The sequence below is a fragment of the Spermophilus citellus genome, assembly GCF_964194105.1.
Source record: "Spermophilus citellus genome assembly, chromosome: 1".
Taxonomy (NCBI): Eukaryota; Metazoa; Chordata; class Mammalia; order Rodentia; family Sciuridae; genus Spermophilus; species Spermophilus citellus.
The window spans coordinates 162,232,338-162,250,773 of NC_138182.1; the positions used below are offsets into that span (position 1 = coordinate 162,232,338).

Consider the following 18,436-nt stretch of genomic DNA (forward strand, 5'->3'; position numbering starts at 1 on the left):
TAATCCTAAGGTAGGAAGATTGCAAGTTTGAGACCAGTCTGGGCAATTTAGTGAGACCCTATCTCTAGAAGTAAGGGATAGGGATGTTGTAGCTCAGTGCTATAGCACCTATTGGTTTAATCCCTAGCACTGGAGGAAAACCAGTATGTTTTATTTTCTACACAGTCAAAGGACCTATCTTCACTGAGCATTTAGGTTTCTGTACAAAGCCCTGCAAGATGCTGCTTTCAGGAAGAGTGGGTGATGACTCCCCACTGTCTACAGTTGCTTCCCAGGAGTTCCAGAGTGGCCATCCCTGGTGAGACATGACCTTGAGGTGGGCTTGGTCTAAGTGCCACAAGGATGCACAGGGGTGTTTTTACCTGTTGGCCCGCTTTAAGTCATTAACAAACTCTGCTGACTGCTGATGTCGAATTTCGCTGCTCTTTGTGAGTCTTTCCAAGGCACTCACCAGCTCTTGAACTCTGGCCTTCAACTTCTTTTCTCTGTATCCAGGAGAGAGAGAGAGCACATACCATGAATAGCTTGAGATGACAGTGGAGGTGCTGCTACCTCTGAGGTGTGATGGGAAAGGCAGAGACATGTTGCTTGCCAAGTCACAAGGCCAGGGCATGGAGAGTGAAGAGGGCTCAGCAGAGCCAGCATGAACGCCTTATCACTGCATTTTCAAAGGGAATTACAGCCTGTTTAGTAGGTGCCCATAGAGATCTTAAGTATGTTTCAAAGGAACAAGACAGGAATTTCTACTACTGGCATATCAGGTTCTTGGCCATGAGTGCAGCTTGACCACAAATCCATCTTGGTCTCCACACCCATTTTTTCCAACTGTTCTAAGTAGCTGCAGAACCACTCAGGGATTCAAGACAGAAACCTTTGTCTCACCTGGACTGCCTACCTTAGACAATCTCCCTACTCAAACCAACACATCCTACCTACCTCAAAACCAAAAAACAAAACAAACGGTACTAGTGGAAAAGGAATAGAAATTATACAGTTCTCATTTTTAAAGATGCCTTTATTTTCCATTAACTGAAGTTCTACTGGACTTCATTTGACTCCCTCGTTTCTAAGCTGAAGTGGCTTAAAAGTTCCATGGGTTCTGCACTACTGTAGTAAACCATGCTAGAGGAGTCAGTGAAAGATGGTTTTTAGAGTCCAGTTAGTTTACTGCCTTCCTCTAATTCCCACCAGTGAACAAGACCCAGGCAGGAAAACAATTACCACCTTCCCTGACATTGAGTGCATAGGGCTGCTCTGGGTCATAACAAAACTCACCACAATCTACTAGGTTAGCTTCGGCACCGAGCACCATGCCTCCACGGCAGCTTCTAGTGATGGTCCAGACTGATTCAGAACTCATAAAATTATTTGGGAAGCCAGGATTTAGGGAAGGAATTCCTCTAAAAAGCACCATATGTGAGGTGCTTTTCATTCAGCTTGGTTCATTTGTGTGCCAATTTGGTAGTCCCTAGCAAACACGTCCTTGACTAAGCAATGCGATTTCTATGATTATCTCACAGAGTAAATATGATTGTAGGCACATAAATTAAAGCTAGATTCACTTAAGCTTTGGTTACAATAATTAACAAAGTGAAACACTTAAGGGATTGGTTAAATTAATCAAGGTACATATATGCTACTGAAATGGGCTGCTTTAAAAAATATATATGTTAACCGAGTGTGGTGGCGCATGCCTGTAAATCCCAGCAGCTTGGGAGGCTGAGGCAGGAGGATCACAAGTTCAAAGCCAGCCTCAGCAAAAAAACATGGCACTAAGCAACTCAGTAAGACTCTGTCTAAATAAAATACAAAATAGGGCTGGGGATATGGCTCAGTGATTTAGTGTTCCCGAGTTCAATCCCTGGTACTTTAAAATGCAGATTGACTATATTAAGTGAAAAGAATAAATTCTATAGAATATTTTGTAAAAACAATTAGAAATCTGAATAAATAATTGCTACACTGTAACTACATTGTATGGAACTTAATAATGGTTAACTCACAAGAATGAAATGCAGAAGGCTTTCATTTATACTTACTTTTGCACTGCAGTGCTTGAAATTTGTATACTTTCCCTACAGTATGTGAGTTAATCACAGCTGTGCTTCTTGTAGGAGTGGGATGGGGAGGCAACTGCACAATGAAAGACTCTGAGGTGCCCAGATGGTCTAGACCCTGCTTCTCCCTGGTTTCTCCAGTGTATATAATCTTTCAACATTTCTGGAGCTACTATAAGGGGAAAATCCTCAAACTGATGAGTGAAGGAGAGAAGTGCAACACAAATACCCAGGCCTGCTTTTGTGAGAGGTAGGAGGGGGTTGAGATCTGTAAGGGAAGCTTGGTAGCCAGTCCACAGTGCATGGCTTATTCTTCAATGAGTCCTCTCACCTTCCTTAGCTATTCGGGAAGGCCTAAGGGCTGGCAGGAGCCTTGCTGCTCTGCAGCTGTCCTCTTGAGGAATGTTTTTTTTTTTTCCTGGGCCCCAGCAGCCACCAGATCGCCAAATCTGGTTGCATTTCCCACTGGAATCAGAGGGTGGCAGCATTTCCTACCAGAGTGAGAAAGTATTGCCAGGAGGTTCCCTTTCTCCTTCCCTCCCCAAGGTTTCCTCATAGCTTTCCAAGCAGTCCACCAGCTAAGGCAAGGATAGAGAGTGCCAGGCCCCCACCCTACCCCTGTCCTTCCCTCTGACTAAAAAAAATAGGGTAGAGTTATTCTATATTTTGTCTCTGTTCTGATTCCTTTATCTTCCATTCTAAAGTTGATTAACTGTACAAAGGAAAAAAATCAAATTATGAAGAGAACTAAAAATGTGACCATGAATTCAAATTGAGAACAACAAAATTTTACCCAGAGAAAGCCCATCCTCTACCCTTCCCATTTCTTCCAATGCCCCTGAAGACTTAAGGGCATGCAAATTCTAGCCCTACCACAAACAAACGGCTTTTTTCACCCCAGCATTCAGGTCCACCATGGACTGGAACAGAAGGAACTTTCCAGACCTAGAAAGCTCTAAAAGCTAACAGAATCCCAGAAAGGCAGGAGAGGCTCTCTGATCCTGCCCAACCCCAGCTGGGGCTACTGCCCAATGTGCTCAGAACAGGATGGCAGAGGGGAGTACAAACCCCAGCAAGAATTATGTCACTGTTTTAAAGATGCAAAAAAACTAGGCCAAATCCCAAACCTACGATCAGGGTTGCTTTACCTGTTTTCATTCATTTGGCTGAAGTAGACCCTGCAGTAATAAGAGGCATGACTTCATCACTCACCTAGATCTAAACTGTGAAGTAGCAACTTCCTAGACTTGCAGATCTAACAGTATGCAATAATACAGCCTCTAGGCTCAAGTGGCTTTCCGAGACCTGACTAGGGGGATGGGGGTTGAACTGAATAAATATATGCCGAAAGTTTAAAATGCACACTGGAATTTGAAGCCTCAATGAAATTCCTCACTAATACTTTTTAAAATATTGGTTACATATTGAATTTTTTTTTTTTATGATACTGGGGATTGTTCCAAGGGCAAGCATTCTACCACTAAGCCTATGACCCCAGCCTGAGATATTTTATATATTGGGTTCAATATGCTATTAAATTACAATCAGGAACTTTTCTTTTTTTTAATGGGGGAGTGCTGGGTCTTGAGCCCAGGGCCTCACACATGCTAGGCAAGCACTACATCATAGCCCTATTGTTATTATTACTTTGTATTTTGTGGAATCTAAACAATGTAAAATCATCCTGAGTCTCAAATGGAAGTCATACATATATCAGAGGATAGCACTGCTGTAAAGCATTTGTTTAAAGGGATATCATCATTTCCCTAGGTTCTGTTTCATTAGGTTTGGGTGAGACAGGATTGCAGTTCATGAGGTACTCCAGGTGATCCATGATTAGGCAACTTTGGGAAACTAATATGGTAGAAAGGGGTTCTTCACCTTGATCTGAAGACAAACTCCGTGTGCTCCTGAGACTCCCTGATTTTCATGATACATGCAAAACCGTAGTATGGGCATTCCTTAGTCCTTGAGTAGACAGCTTTCCTCATCCTCAAGTGATATCTTGGGAAATGCTAAAAACCACAACTGGCCAATTCAAGTCACGTTGAAACCTCAACCATTCATGTCCTCTTTTGGTTTCTAATTTAATTTACTTGGCCTTCAGTTAAGAATTTATGTGGCTTGTATACATAAGATAGTAAGGTTGCCAGGACTGGTAGCAGCAGCAGGATGACACTCAGCCTCCAGGGTCTGCTGGTGGCAGTGGCCTCCGGAGGTACAGTGGCTGGTGGACAGTGGAGTTGGGGATTGAATGTAGCACTTTGAACATGCTGAGTGAGTGCTCTGAAGCCAAGATAAGCCCCTATGCTGGGGCACGTATAAAGAGAAAGTAGCTCACTAACAAACCTGTTGTAACTGTTTCAGTAGGTGCTAGAGATACCTGTCCCAATAAAAGAACAACTTTCAACATAGAAATGCAGATGACAAGGCCATAAGATGCCTCTATAAAAGTTCACATCTTCCCAACAAATAAACCCAAAGACACTGAAGTGGAGGAAATGCTAGGTAAAGAATTTAAAAATTGTTTGTTAAAATAATCAACAAATTAAAAGACCTAAAGAAGAAAATGCAGGATATGAAAGAGCATTTCAATAGTGAGATAGAGAAATCTTGGAGCCTGTAACCCCAGCAGTTTGGGAGGCTGAGGCCAGAGGACTGAGTTGAAAGCCAGCCTTAACAACTTAGTAAGGCCCTAAGCAACTTAGCAAGACCCTGTCTCTAATTAAAATTAAAATATAAAAAAGTCTGGGGGTGTGGCTCAGTGGTTAAGTACAAAAAAAAATAATCTTGGAAATGCAAAACCCAGTTAGCCAAATAAAAAACTTACTGGGTTCTCAGAAGAAAGAATGTCAAGGCTGGAAGATAAAGTGCAGGAAGTAGAATACTTAGTAATAAAGGTGGGGTGGGGAGAGAAAAAAGAGACTATAAACAGAAAGTACAACATTAAAAAGTTGTGTAACTTGTAGTTATACTGCTAACAAAGCAGTACAACATTAAAAAGCAAAACTTAAGAATCAGCCTTGAAGAAGAAGGGGAAATACAAACTAATGGCATATTTTACATATTCAATAAAGTAATGGCAGAAATTTTTCTTATCTTAGGAAGGAGATGGACATACAGGTACTGGAAACATTTAGAACTCCAACTAGGACCAGAAAAGAACTCCATGACATATTACAGTTGAAATGCCAAAAATTCAGAACGAATTTTAAAAACTGCAGGAAAAAAGTACCAAATCACTTATAGAAAAACATCTGAACAACAGATTTATTAGTAGAAACTCTAAAGGCTAGGACAGCATAAAATAATGTTATTTCAAGCTGGGCTGGGGGGTGGCACTGCCAACCTAGATTACTACAACCAGCAAAGCCTTCTTTTAGAATTAAAAACAAATAAAAATCTTCCAAGATGCATAAACTAAAGGAATTCATGACCACTAAAACCAGCATTGCAGGAGATATTCAAAGGAACCCTACACACAAAAGAGGAAGATAAAAATAACCAAGAAAGCATAGGAAAGAATAAGCCACAGTAGAAAAATAAGCAAATGAGAAAAGGAAATCAAACATAAGAATTAAAACAAAATGACAGAAAGTAACACATACCTCTCTACAATAACACTGAATAGAAATGATCTTAATTCTCTAATTAAAAGATATAGATTGGAAATTTGGATTAAAAAACAATATCCAATATTATGTTGCCTCCAAGAAACACACCTTACAAAAGGCATTCACAGATTCAAAGGATGGATAGTGATATTCGTTGTGAATGGAGTCCAAAAGCAAGCAGAAGTGGACACTTTTCTATACACCAATAATAAATCTGTTAAAAATGAAATTTTCCATTCATTTCAAGCAAAGCAACTTAAAGCCAAAATTAAGAGAGACAAAGAATGTCATTACTTATTGGTAATGGCCCAATGAGAAGATATAACAACTGTACTTATGCTCTGAAACCTGGGGACACCCAATTTCATGAAACAAACATTGCTAGATATAAAGGGACTGATAGACTCCCCATTATAGTAATAGTGGGGATTTTAATAGCCAGGTCATCCAGACGGAATCAACTAAGAAATATCAGATTTAGACCTTTCTGTGGATTAACTGGATTTAACAGAAGTCTATAGAATATTTTATCCAACTCTAAATACACTTTCAGTCACTCACGAAACTTCCTCCAAAACAGATCATACATTAGTCCATAAAGAAAGTCTTAGAAAAGAAAGAAAAAGAATCTTTTGCATTTTTCAGCTCATAGTGGAATGAAATCATAAATCGATAGCAAGAAAAACTACAGAAACTACACAGATACATGGAGACTAAACAAGATACTTTTGAATGATGAGTGGTTCGTTGAAGAAATTAAAGGTGAAGTTTTAAAAAAAAATCTAGAATAAAAACAAAAGGTTGAAATACAACGTACCAAAATCTCTAGGATGTAGCACATGCAGTGGTAGGAGGGAAGTTTGTAAGTGTCTAAAATAAATAAATGCAGATCTCAAACAATACATCATAAGGTCTTAGGAAAACAAGAACAAACCAATCCTAAAACCAGTAGAAGGAAGAAATAATAGAGATGAAATTAATGAAATAGAAACAAAAAGAACAATACAAAGGAGTAATAAAACAGTTGGTTCTTTAAAGAAGTAAACTGATTGATAAACTACTAGCCAAACTAACGAAAAGACCCAAATTTATAATCGGATGCAAAAATGGGAACATTACTAAAAACATAACTGAAATCCTGAGGATCATTAGGGAATATCTTGAAAACTTATGTTCCAATATATTGTATACTCTATAAAAGGAATGGGCAAATTTCTAGACATGCAACCTACCAAAATTGAGAAAGTCAAACAGACCACTGGCAAGCAGAGATTGAAGCAGTAATAAAAAGCCTCCCAACAAAGAAAAGGCCACAACCTAACAGACTGACAGCTGGATTTTACCAGATCTTTAATAAATAACTAATGTCAATACTCCTCAAATTACCCCTTGAAACTGGAAGAAGTAAAAGCTTCCAAACTCACTCTATGAAGCCTGTATCACTCTGTTACCAACACTGGGTAAAGATACTTTTAGGAAAGAAAACTATAGACACGAAAACCTTCAATAAAATATTAGTAAATCAAATTAAACCACACATTAAAAAGATTATATACCATGATCCAGTAGGCTTTACCCCAGGAATACAAAGAAGGTTCAACATACACCAATCAATAAACATAACACTCCACATAAATAGAACCAAGGACAAAAAGTCACATGATCAATTCAGTGGATAAAGAAAAACTTCTGACAGAATCCAACACTCTGCATGATAAAAACCCTGAAGAAACTAGGAATTTAACATAATAAAGACCATATATGACAAACTGAAAGCCAATGACATACTGAGTAGGGAAAATCTGAAAGTATTTCCATTAGTATCTGTAACAAGACAAGGATGTCCACTCTCATCACTTCTGTTTAATATAGTAGTTGAAATTTTAGCCAGCACTATTAGGCAAGAGGAAGAAAGATAATAAATAGGAAAGGAAGAAATCAAACCATTTCTATTTGCATGTGATATGATTTTATTCTTAGAAGACCTTAAAAGTTTGAATAGAAGACATTTAGAGATGATAAATTCAACAAAATGGCAGGGTAAAAAAATATCAACAAAAATAAATTAATTGTCTATACACCAATAATAAATATGTTGAGAAAGAAATCAGATAAACAGTCTCATTCACAAGAACTTCCAAATCAATCAATAAATACATAGGAATAAACTTAACCAAAGATGTAAAAGACCTCTATGATGAAAATTATAGAACTCTAAAGAAAGAAAATGAACACTAGGGGCTGGGGATGTGGCTCAAGCGGTAGCGCACTCGCCTGGCATGCGTGTGGCCCACGTTCGATAAAGATGTTATGTCCGCAGAAAACTAAAAAATAAATATTAAAAAATTCTCTCTCTCTCTCTCTTTAAAAAAAAGAAAATGAACACTAGAAAAATGGAAAAAACATGTTCATAAAAAGGAGGAATTAATAGTTACGATGTCCAATTACCAGAAGCAATCTAGAGTTCAATGAAATTCCTGTCAAAATACCCATGATGTTCTTCATAAAACTAGAAAAAAAAATCCTGAATTCATATGGAGGAACAAAAGACCCAGAATAGTCAAGTTATGGAATTGGCCTAGCTGTTCCTCAATATGGTTGGATAGAATCTAAACACACACACACACACACACACACATACACACACACACCCATATATATTTTATATATGTGCATATATAATACATATGTATATAATGGAGTTTTAGTCAGCCATAAAGAAGAATGAAATTGTGTCATTTGCAGGAAAATGGATGGAACTGGAGACTATAATTATGAGCAAAAAAGTCAGAAGAAAAGTATGTTTTTTCTCATATTGGAAGCTAGAAGGAAAAAAACAAAAACAAAAAAGGGACTCCATGAAATCTGAAGGAAGACCAATTGGGTTGAGGAAGGGGATCAGGGGAAAGGACGATGTATAGGGGAGGCACTGGGGAGTGAAACTGGATCAAATTATGTTTTTGCTTTTTTTAATTAAAACAGTTTTAAGCAGTGGAATGTTAGAATGTTCACATTCATGGGGGCTGTGAGTGGCAGCCTCGTGGTGGGAGTTACCAAGAAAACCAAACCCAAGTGGCCTGCCATTCTGCTGCGTGGGAAATGGCTAAGCACTGCCTGCTTATCAGACTGGAAGGAGGGCTTTGTGGGCAAGCAGTCAGGAGGTTGGATTCTCCCTAAAATGAAAAGGCCAGCACCAGCATTTTATGATTAGAGAAAGTCACCAGAGCTAGTCAGTGCCCAGTCCTGATGAGGTGCTGAGTGGCTGTGCAGCAGGCCAGGAAACCTTTTAGAAGAGCTGTAATCAGACCAAACCGCAGGGAGTCACAGCCACCCCGCCACACAGCCTGGAATTTCTTAGCAATTGCTAATTATAGGAGAGAATTGTCTGAAAATGTGGTTCCTTTCTCCCTCACCTTCCATTTACTCCTTAGCCCCAAATGGGGTTCTGTTCCATGGAAAGGGCTCACTAAGGTCACCAGTGATCTCTGGGTTGCCACCTCCAGCAGTTGCTCTGTCATTTTCTTAACCTGTAAGGGCATCTGCATGGCTGACCACTCCCTCTTCCTTGACCATCCTTTACTGGTAATCAGTGTGAGGCCCCAGTACCTGGATTTCATCTTACTTCACTGTCTATTCCTTCAGTTGTCCCTTTCTTCAGTGACTCCTTTATATTGTACCTCTAAATCCTGGGAGTTATTTAGGACTTAGGCTTGTACCAGATTTTATATCTTACCCTTTCTTTAATTCTGTCCATTTCCATTTATTTTCCTGAAACTATATGCTAGAAACCTCCACATCTTTATCTCCAGCCTTCTCTCAGATCTCTATGAGAGTCCATTTGATACCTCCAGTTAGTAGGCATCTTCCATTTAACATGTCCACAGCACAACTTTTGAAATTACACCCTAATCCACCCTTCTATGTCAGCAAATGGCAACCCCACTCACCCGGTTATTTACATTGTCTCGAAGTCACCTCTTAAGCCCTCTCTTCCTCTCATCCCCCTTCATCCCTTCAATATACATCCTGCCTACAAGATCTTGTCTTCAGGCCCTTTCTGCCCCAACCACATGTCTGTGCTGCCAAACACTTGGATAACCAACGCAGCCAGCTGACTGGTTTCTCTGTTTGCATCCCTCGGATCTGGTTTTCACACAGCAGACAGGCTATTTTTTAATGTGATAAACCAAATGATAATACTGCCATTCTACTTGCACAGAGAATAGCATCTGAGGTCTCACCTCCATCTAGAAGGTTCTGATTGACCTAACTCCTGCTTACCTGGGATGGCCTTCCACCCCTCTGCTCCTTCTCTTTTTCCTGTCAGTTTAAACAGTACTTCTCAGAGCTGCTAACCTGACCATTGCTGAGACAAATGCCCCAGAGTTAGAACATTACCGTACCTTGTCATTTCCTTCATATTATTCACTGCAAATGATGTTTCCGTTATTGAAAAAAAAAAAAAAAACCAGAGTGACTGTATCCCTTCACCATCTTTATTTCCATTATGGTAATCAGCACAATCTATAACCGTTTATTTTGTAGACTAGCCATGTAGAAAGTTGTAGACAAGTTTCTCAAATCCTTTACAAGGATGAAGTCATTCAATCCTCACAACAGTCGTTAAGGTCAGGACTATTATGCTAGTTTTCTAGTTGAGGAACCTGAGCCACAGTTAATAGCCTTATCCACCAGGAGGTGTAGAATTGGAGTCCACACCCATGGGTCTGTCTGCAGAGCTTAGACACTTAAGCATCTCACTGAAGTATCTTGTGACTCGTAAAGGGAACAGAGCATTAGATAAACAAGATCTCTGGTTAAGAGCACAGGCCTGTGGAACTAGGATTAAGTGTCTCCAGATAATGATGCTCTGCAGCTATTATGTTTAAGCATGACTGCACTTTGCCAGGAGTAGCAGCAAGAGGAGGATAGCAGCAAACGTTTTTACCCAGACATTCCTAGGAACATGTTTTATGTCCAGGAAATGCACCTGGAGCTCTCACAGGTCCACCACCACCTTTTCCCAGGGCTGCTGTGTGTTCTGGTGCTCCCAACCACTCTGCCTTTATGAGGGTCCCAGATGAGGCTGCCTTCTCAGCTTTTGGGGCACTGGGGACAATGACAAAGTAAAAGAAATCTCAATCCCTCAAGCAACACCCACCTCAACCCTTTGAGTGATCCTCAGTGTTTACCTGTGCCCTTCTAAGCACCCCAGTTTGAGGGCTCAATAATTTATTTCTGAGATAATGAACCCCCGGGGCGCACTTTGTACCCCATTAACGTCTTACAGACCCATGTGCGTTTGTGGAATTCTAGGCACAACTTCTTATGCTTGCTTGCTATTTTAAATCATCCAGATATGAAGAATCAGCAAGTACAAGTTTAATAAATCAGCACCTTTTAAAATAATGGTCCTCCTAATAAAATGGCAAAACTTCTGCTACTTGTTTGTGCAGGGGGACTCCCTTTGTAGGAGCACCCCACCTGTCCTGTTCCTTTTTCATGTTGCCCCATCCCACTGTATGACTTAAAACATTATTCATGCATAGCTGCTGACATAGGTTGACATCTTTTTTTCTCCCTTATGGCCAAATGTTGGTTCCTAAAAGCCTCCTGGAAGTCTCTTTGAGCTGGGCAGATGATTTTGCAACTCAGACATGGGATTTTAACTCTGAGGATTCTTCCTGGAATGTTTAAAGTCACCAATAGGACTAGAAGTCAAGCTCTTTTACTCAGACTTTCCTAGGAACAGGTCTTGTGTCCAGAAAATGCACCCAAAGCTCTCACAGGCCCACCACCACCTTTTCTCATGATTGCTCTTGTGCTCTGATGCTCCCAACCATTCTGCCTTTATGGTCCCAGGAGAGCCACCTTCTCTCTGAGCCTGCAGCCAAATACTCTGCAGGCAACTAATAGGTAGTCAGTTCCACTGCGGATTCAGAGGAAAACAGGAAAATACACAATAGAGGTGACCAATGGAAACTTGAGGAAAGTGAGGACTCTGATTAAAAGGTGAGGAGAGGTCCACAAGTGACAGGGAGAAAGAGAAAGCCAGGGCTTGCTCTTGGGAAGATGAATTGTTTGGAGTAGCTGGTTACAAACTGCACATAGGGGAATCATTTGAAACATGGACTAGGAAATTGCATTAGGAACCTATGGATGAGCTTGAATGCTATACATCATCACCATGCTCTGGTGGTCACGCTGAAGGTAATTATGCCCATCAGAAGTGAGCATTAAATGTTTTGGTGGCAAGACACACAGAGACCAACAGCAGAATGACCCATCAGTACCACTGAACTGGGAGTTCTGAGAAGCTAAGGGCCAAACTCGGGAGAAGACAGTACAAATGGGAAAGAATAAAAAAGACTTTTAGGGAAGAAACACTGACTTCTGAGTTGTACTTGGAATCACGGGATCATTAGGACAGCAGGTTAATATACATATGAATTCTGAGGAAGAGGCCATTGTCATAGGGCTTTCAGGCTCTAGTATGATCTTTGGGGGTAAACAGTAGGGATGAGGCTGACGGAATTTAGGGACCATGTGGAAGGAACAGAGTCATCCGAGTTGCAGCCATATACCTGGCTGAGGAAGTCAAACAGCTGGCCTTGAAGAGATTATTCTGAGTGGAACTGACCCACTTAGGTGAACCTTTAAAAGGGCCTAGGTTCTTCCTGGAAAAAGACTTAAATCAGGAGAGGGATTTGAAGCGAGGGAAGTTTTCCCTGGTGGATTTGAAGATGGAGGGGATCATGAGAAGGACTGAGAGGCCTTCTAGGAGCTGAGAGTTCCCTGCCCAACAGGCAGCCAGAAAACCAACCTCAGCTCTCCAGCTGCAGGAAGCTGGATTTTGCCTTGGAGCAGAATGAGCCCAGAAACAGGATCTCCCTAGATTCTTTAGATGTGAACACAGCCCTGGCCGACTTGACAGGACAGGGCACCTTCACTGCAGCCTTGCCAGGCCCCAAACAGGGAAGCCAGTCATGCTGGCCCCAGAACAAGTAGGTCTTGTTTTAAGTCACTTTTGTGCTTATTTGTTATGTAGCAACAGGAAAATGTCACAGGGTAGCCCGTCATATTTTTCATAAGGTTACTTCTTGTCCCTGTAAGAGTCTCCCCTTCGTTGGTTCATTCTCAGGGGCACATGAATATGCTCTAATGTCTCCTTTCTTAAAAGAAAGAAAGAAAGATCCCACTGCCTGAATAGTGTTAAGTAACTGTGTCTTAGAAGATAGTTCCTAGGGGCTGGGGTTGTAGCTCAGTGGTAAAGCACTTGCCTAGCATGTGTGAGGCACTGGGTTCGATCCTCAGCACTACATAAAAATAGATAAATAAAATAAAGGTGTTGTGTCCACTTACAACTAAAAAAAATATTTAGAAGAAGAAGAAGATAGTACCTTCCTTAGAAGCACTTTCTTTTCTTGGCTCTCCTCCCTCCCCTGATAATGTCATCTTCAAGCTCAGCCATCTGGAGTCCCTCCATCATGAGTAACCTGTGAGGTGGTGCGGACCTAGGGATGAGGGACAATTTGGGGGACAGTCCCACCATGTGTCATTGAGCCCTTAGGCTAAGCCTCATGTGCCTGTCCCTTCCTGCGTGGCTACCTGCACTCCAAGTCATATCAAGCCCTTCCAAATCTGGTCTCTGTGACACGTTGATAAACAGGACCCACCTGCCACTGGAACTGTCCTTACAGGGATTTGTCATGCAGTGATCTCTCCAAATAGTGTTGACTCCCTTGCTTATTAGCCATCAGAGAGAGAGAAAAGGAAGCCTACATGCCCCTCCTTTGGATGAGTTGGGTACATCCTGTTACTGAACAGTGGCTCTGCAATTGTTGAGTGTCTTCACTTAGCATTTAACAGAACCATCTGCACACACACAAACACAGAGGGCTCCTGGTAGGTGTGTGACTAAATGAGCACAGCCTCCTGTGGGGGCAGGGTACCAACTTCTACAAGTAATGTGTCAGCTGGAGCCAGGTCCTAATCTGGGAGCTGACCTCTGCCCTGCTTCAGGGTCAAGTGAAGGGCGATGCACACGAGTCACTCACTCCCTATATCCCAGCACTGAGGAAACAGCTTCCCTCCTTTTAATCAGCATTACCTATGTCAGCATATGGCACTGCTTCACATACCTGTACATTTGAGGAAGTCTGCCTCTCCCTTAGCACCTCTCTTGGCCTCACCATCAGTAGACGGACACATGATCGTGTACCAGGAACACAGAGGTCCCCGTTGCCCCAGACCAGTGCACACTATGGAGGGTAGACTGTGAGGCTTAGCTTGCTCTAATCTGCAAGTTAACCTGGCTCTGTCTGCACATGTGAAGTGCAGAGGGTCCCCCAGAGAATGCAGAGGCACAAGACTGCCACTGTCTCACTGTGACCTTGGGAAATCACTCAGCCTTGCTGTACCCATCTCACGCCCAGATCATATGGAGAGCAGCACCTGCTTCCCGGCTGCCTCCCAAGACCATGACAGAGATGAAACTGCTTCACTCAGCTGTGCCCAGGTCCTGAGGGCAGGCTGCACAGACACCATGTAAGTACAAAGAAAAGTCATCTCTGAAAATCCCTTTATGCAGCTGCCATTTTCTATTTCACTTCTTTGCTGGAAAGATCAGTCAAAATTTTATTAGAACCTGTAGGATCCTAGTAAAAAGAGGAATCTGAGAAGGACTGGAGAAGGGTCGTGGCACATAGCCTGTGCAGATGAGCAAACCCACCTACCCTGACAAGAAGACACCTCCTGTGCAAGACTGGAAGCCTGGTCATCCAGATGGGGTTTTATGGCCATACTGGAGCCAATAAACCACAATAAATGTTCATGGAAGTGGAGGGAATGGAATCAGACCAGATGGGAATTACACAGTAAATGTGGGATTGCACTAAGTGCTGGTTTTGTTCCAAAAATGAAGACAGTTAGGAGAAGACTCAGCAAAGCAAAAAGGGCCGGTACTGGGTGACAAGGGCCCAATTACAGATGAAGCATGGCTGGAAAAGGGGAGACTAAGTTGGTACAGGGCATTAACCTAGAACCAGTGACTCCCATGTCACAGAACCTTCCTTGGCATGGCTGGATTTCCTCAAGAAAGGATCATTACTTACTGAACTTCTTTTTCCTCTTGTTTATGCCTGCTCTTCTCAATTTGGATGCCTGGGCCCACAGCTTTGGTGTCTGAAGCGAGCCTTCAAGGGAGGAATACTTCTGAAATTGCTAGCAAGATTCCCCAACTGGCTTCAGCCACTAGCCCAACAGTCTTAATAGCTTCAAAAGAGGTGTTAAGTTTCCATTTGACTTTTTTTTCTTTTTTAAACCCGTTACCAGGAATTGAACCCTAGCACATGGTAGGCAAGTGCTCCACCATTGAGCTACATCCCTAGTCCTTTTATTTTATATTTGAGACAGAGTCTTGCTAAGTTGCCCAGGCTGGCCTGGAATCTATGGTCCTGCTTCAGCCTCTGGTAGCTGGGATTACAGACCTGTGTCTCACTGCCTGGCTTCTATTTGAGTTTTAAAAATAAAAACATCCCCAAAACCTCAGCCCTCAGGTGCCTGTATTATACACTTTCATGAAATGATCATTCCAGCTTCTAAGCTATATTTACAGTATAATTATGTTATTTTCCTTTCTTCTCAAGCTCTGTGGGTTCTTTCTTGGCTCCATCTATCTGGGTCTTGATTAGAAATCCATGCTAACCAACTTAAGGCTGGTTATTGGAAATCTATTGTGACTGACAGAATAAATGAAATCTCTTTATGTTTAGTCAGCACAACCTGCATCCTACTTGTGCCAGTAAAGGCCTCTGGGGCTTGAGGAATTTGAGAAAATGCAGGGGCTTAGCTTACAGATACAATATCCAAATGGCTCCCTGTTGGCATCAGAGAGCGGGTTTTCATCCCAGGTCTCTGGCACAGGCAAGTCATTAGAATTTGCTCAGGCATTTTCCTCTGCTGCTTCTCTTCTTGCCCCAAGCAGAGCAATTACAATTGAAACACATGGCCAGAGGTGCTGGCAAAGTAAGAACAGAGCTATCACAACTTGAAGGAAAGACCAAGAAAGAGTAATGGGAAGTGCATCAGGAAGGTGCTGAGGTTCCCCAGGAGGCAGCCTTCAACCCACCATTATCTGGGAGGCTATGCTATAAAATAAACAGCCCTGACTATATCACGTTAGCAGATAGGGTACACTGTAGCCATCTCCTCCCACCCCAAATCCCCAGAAATGATGGGAAAGATGTATTTTACAACTCCCTAAAGTAAGTAAGGTTCCCGTGTAACAGAAACCACGGGCAGTTGTGAAAAATGAAAGGCAGATGTTTTATTCTTTCTGAAAGAAGAAACCACAACTCTGAATGCACACAGAAAAAAAGCTGCTGCCAAAGAAAGAGGGGATTCAGAGATACTCTCTATGGGGAGCAGGAGGAGACCAGATGCTTGGGTCAGATCTGCAGGCTTGATAGTGGTTATCAGCCAGGAGGAAGAGAAATACCAGAAGACGAGCTTCTGATACACTCAGCCAACAACACTTATGATCATAGGACCTGGCCACGTGTCAGGAAGGAGCCATGGTAAGCAGATGCAGTACTCACAAACAGGCCACAGGGAATTTCAAGTGCGAGATGAACACACAAACCAGATCCACCAAGAAGTTAAGGAAAGGCAACACCCAAAGTCACAGTACTCAATACAAAAATAATTTACATGAGAGGAAACTGAGTTTACATAGCAGACACACGAAGATTTAAGAATAATAGCCAGTTGTGGCTAAGGTAGGAGGATCCCGGGGTTCAAAGCCAGCCTCAGCAATTTAGCAAGGCTATAAGCAACCTAGTGAAATCCTGTCTCAAAATTTAAAAAAATTTTAAGAAGGGTTGGGGATGTAGCTCAGTAGTTAAGTGCCCTTGAGTTTAATCCCTGGTACCAAAATAGTAACAATAATAAGTATAATGGATATCCTTAGATGCAAGAGGATAATATCATTTAATTTTAAAAAAGAGATGACTTTATCACCAAAAAACAAAAACAAACCCATATAGCCCAAACACCACCATGGACATAACTAAAGACTAAACTAGTGATCTGGAAAACTAAGCTAAAGAATCACTCTATGAAATGCCACAAATATCCTATAAATATGTACAATTGGTATGTGTCCATTAAACTATATGTATGTATGTATGTAGAAAAAAAATCTCTATAGAACTGTAACTCTCTGAAAGAATAGCCAATAGCCATATGCAGCTACTGAGCACTTAAAATATTGGCTAGTCTGAACTTGGGATTTTTTTTTTCTGGTACTGGGGTTTGAACCCAGAAGGCTTAATGACTGAGCACATCTCCAGCTCTTTTTTATATTTTATTTAGAGACAGGGTCTCACTGAGTTGCTTAGGGCCTTGCTTTTTGTTGAGGCTGACTTTGAACTCGAGATCCTCCTGCCTCAGCCTTCAGAGCCACTGGAATTACAGTGTGCCACCATGCCCAGCTGTACTTAGGATTTAATGTAATACATGAAGTACATATCTGGTTGGAATGATATTTTTAATACATTGGGCTAAATGTGTTCTTTTGTAGTTGGACACGATAACTTTTATTTTATTAATCTATTTATGTGGTGCTGAGGATCGAATCCAGGGCCTTGTACACGCAAGGCGAGCACTCTACCACTAAGCCATAATCCCAGCCCCTAGATGTGTTTTTAAAATGAATTTCACCTGTTCAATTTTTTTTTTTTCATGTGGTTACCATAAAATTAAAAGTTACATGTGTGGTTCATATTACATTGATAGTGCTGCTATGGAACCCAAAGCAAAGAGCAACAGTAAGTATGAAAAGTTAGGACATAGAAGATCCAGCTGGATGAACTCTATCTGCCTCTCCTTGCAAAAGAAGAAAAAGAAGGTAGGAGAAGACACACTGAAATAACAGGGAAATTTCCCAGGACTGAATAAATACATGAGGCCCCTCACTGAAAAGGGCCACCAGTGTTGAGGGAAAACAGTGTCACTAAAGGTGGCATGCAGGTAAGGGTGCCTGTTTTCATGTCACCATGGGTGTACATCATCCCAAAGGTTCTAGCCACTGCAAACAACCTAACAGCAAAGGAAAGGAAGAGACATCTTCTGATCTGCAGATGGGATAACTGCCTGCATGACTCCCCTCCACCCACCACTCTGCTTTTGAAAGGCCTGGCACAAACTTGGCTTCTCCATTTCTGGCTTCCAAGGCCTGGGCAAAAGTAGAACATAACTAGCACTTTCTCTTCAGGTAGTCCTGTGTGATCAGGAAGAACTGACATGAGCAGCCAAGAGAGCCCAGAACTACGTCTTCATCCATGGGATAAGTCACAAACAGGGACGTGGAAGGGTGCTTACCGACGGATGGCGTTGGCGAACTCTGCAGCCAGCTCGCTCTCACTGCATGTTGTCCTTAGTTCAGCCAGTGACAGAGCTGGGGAGGCAGCATCAGCACATTCCTGAGGACAGCAAACACATTCTTGTCAGGGCTGAAACCAAGCCTGAGAGCACCTGGAACTTAAATCTGCTGCAGAGCATGTAGGATGAACAGCGTGGGGCTGGTAGCCTCAGATCAGGGTGCAGGGGAAAGCCTGGCAGCAAACCATAGGCAGCCCCCTCTGCTCTAAGACTTCCGGTTACCTTTGCAGGCTGCTTGGCAGCAGCCATAATGACCCCCAGTGTGCTGAGAGCCCACTGGGGCTGGCACTGGTCTAAGCCCACCACATACATTCACTCATGGAG

The 18,436-nt window shown here is 42.0% G+C and overlaps 1 protein-coding gene across 3 annotated transcripts in view; it reads right to left on the reverse strand.

Annotated features, from left to right (window-relative positions):
- MCC (MCC regulator of WNT signaling pathway) overlaps window positions 1–18,436 on the reverse strand; it is a 269,529-nt gene that overhangs the window by 6,358 nt on the left and 244,735 nt on the right. For all 3 annotated transcript variants that reach the window (XM_081295185.1, XM_081295186.1, XM_081295187.1), the window contains 2 exons: window positions 18,053–18,153; window positions 363–485 (listed from right to left, as the gene is read on the reverse strand). In XM_081295185.1, coding sequence (XP_081151311.1) covers window positions 363–485; window positions 18,053–18,153 — 224 coding nt within the window. The remainder of the gene's footprint in view (window positions 1–362; window positions 486–18,052; window positions 18,154–18,436) is intronic.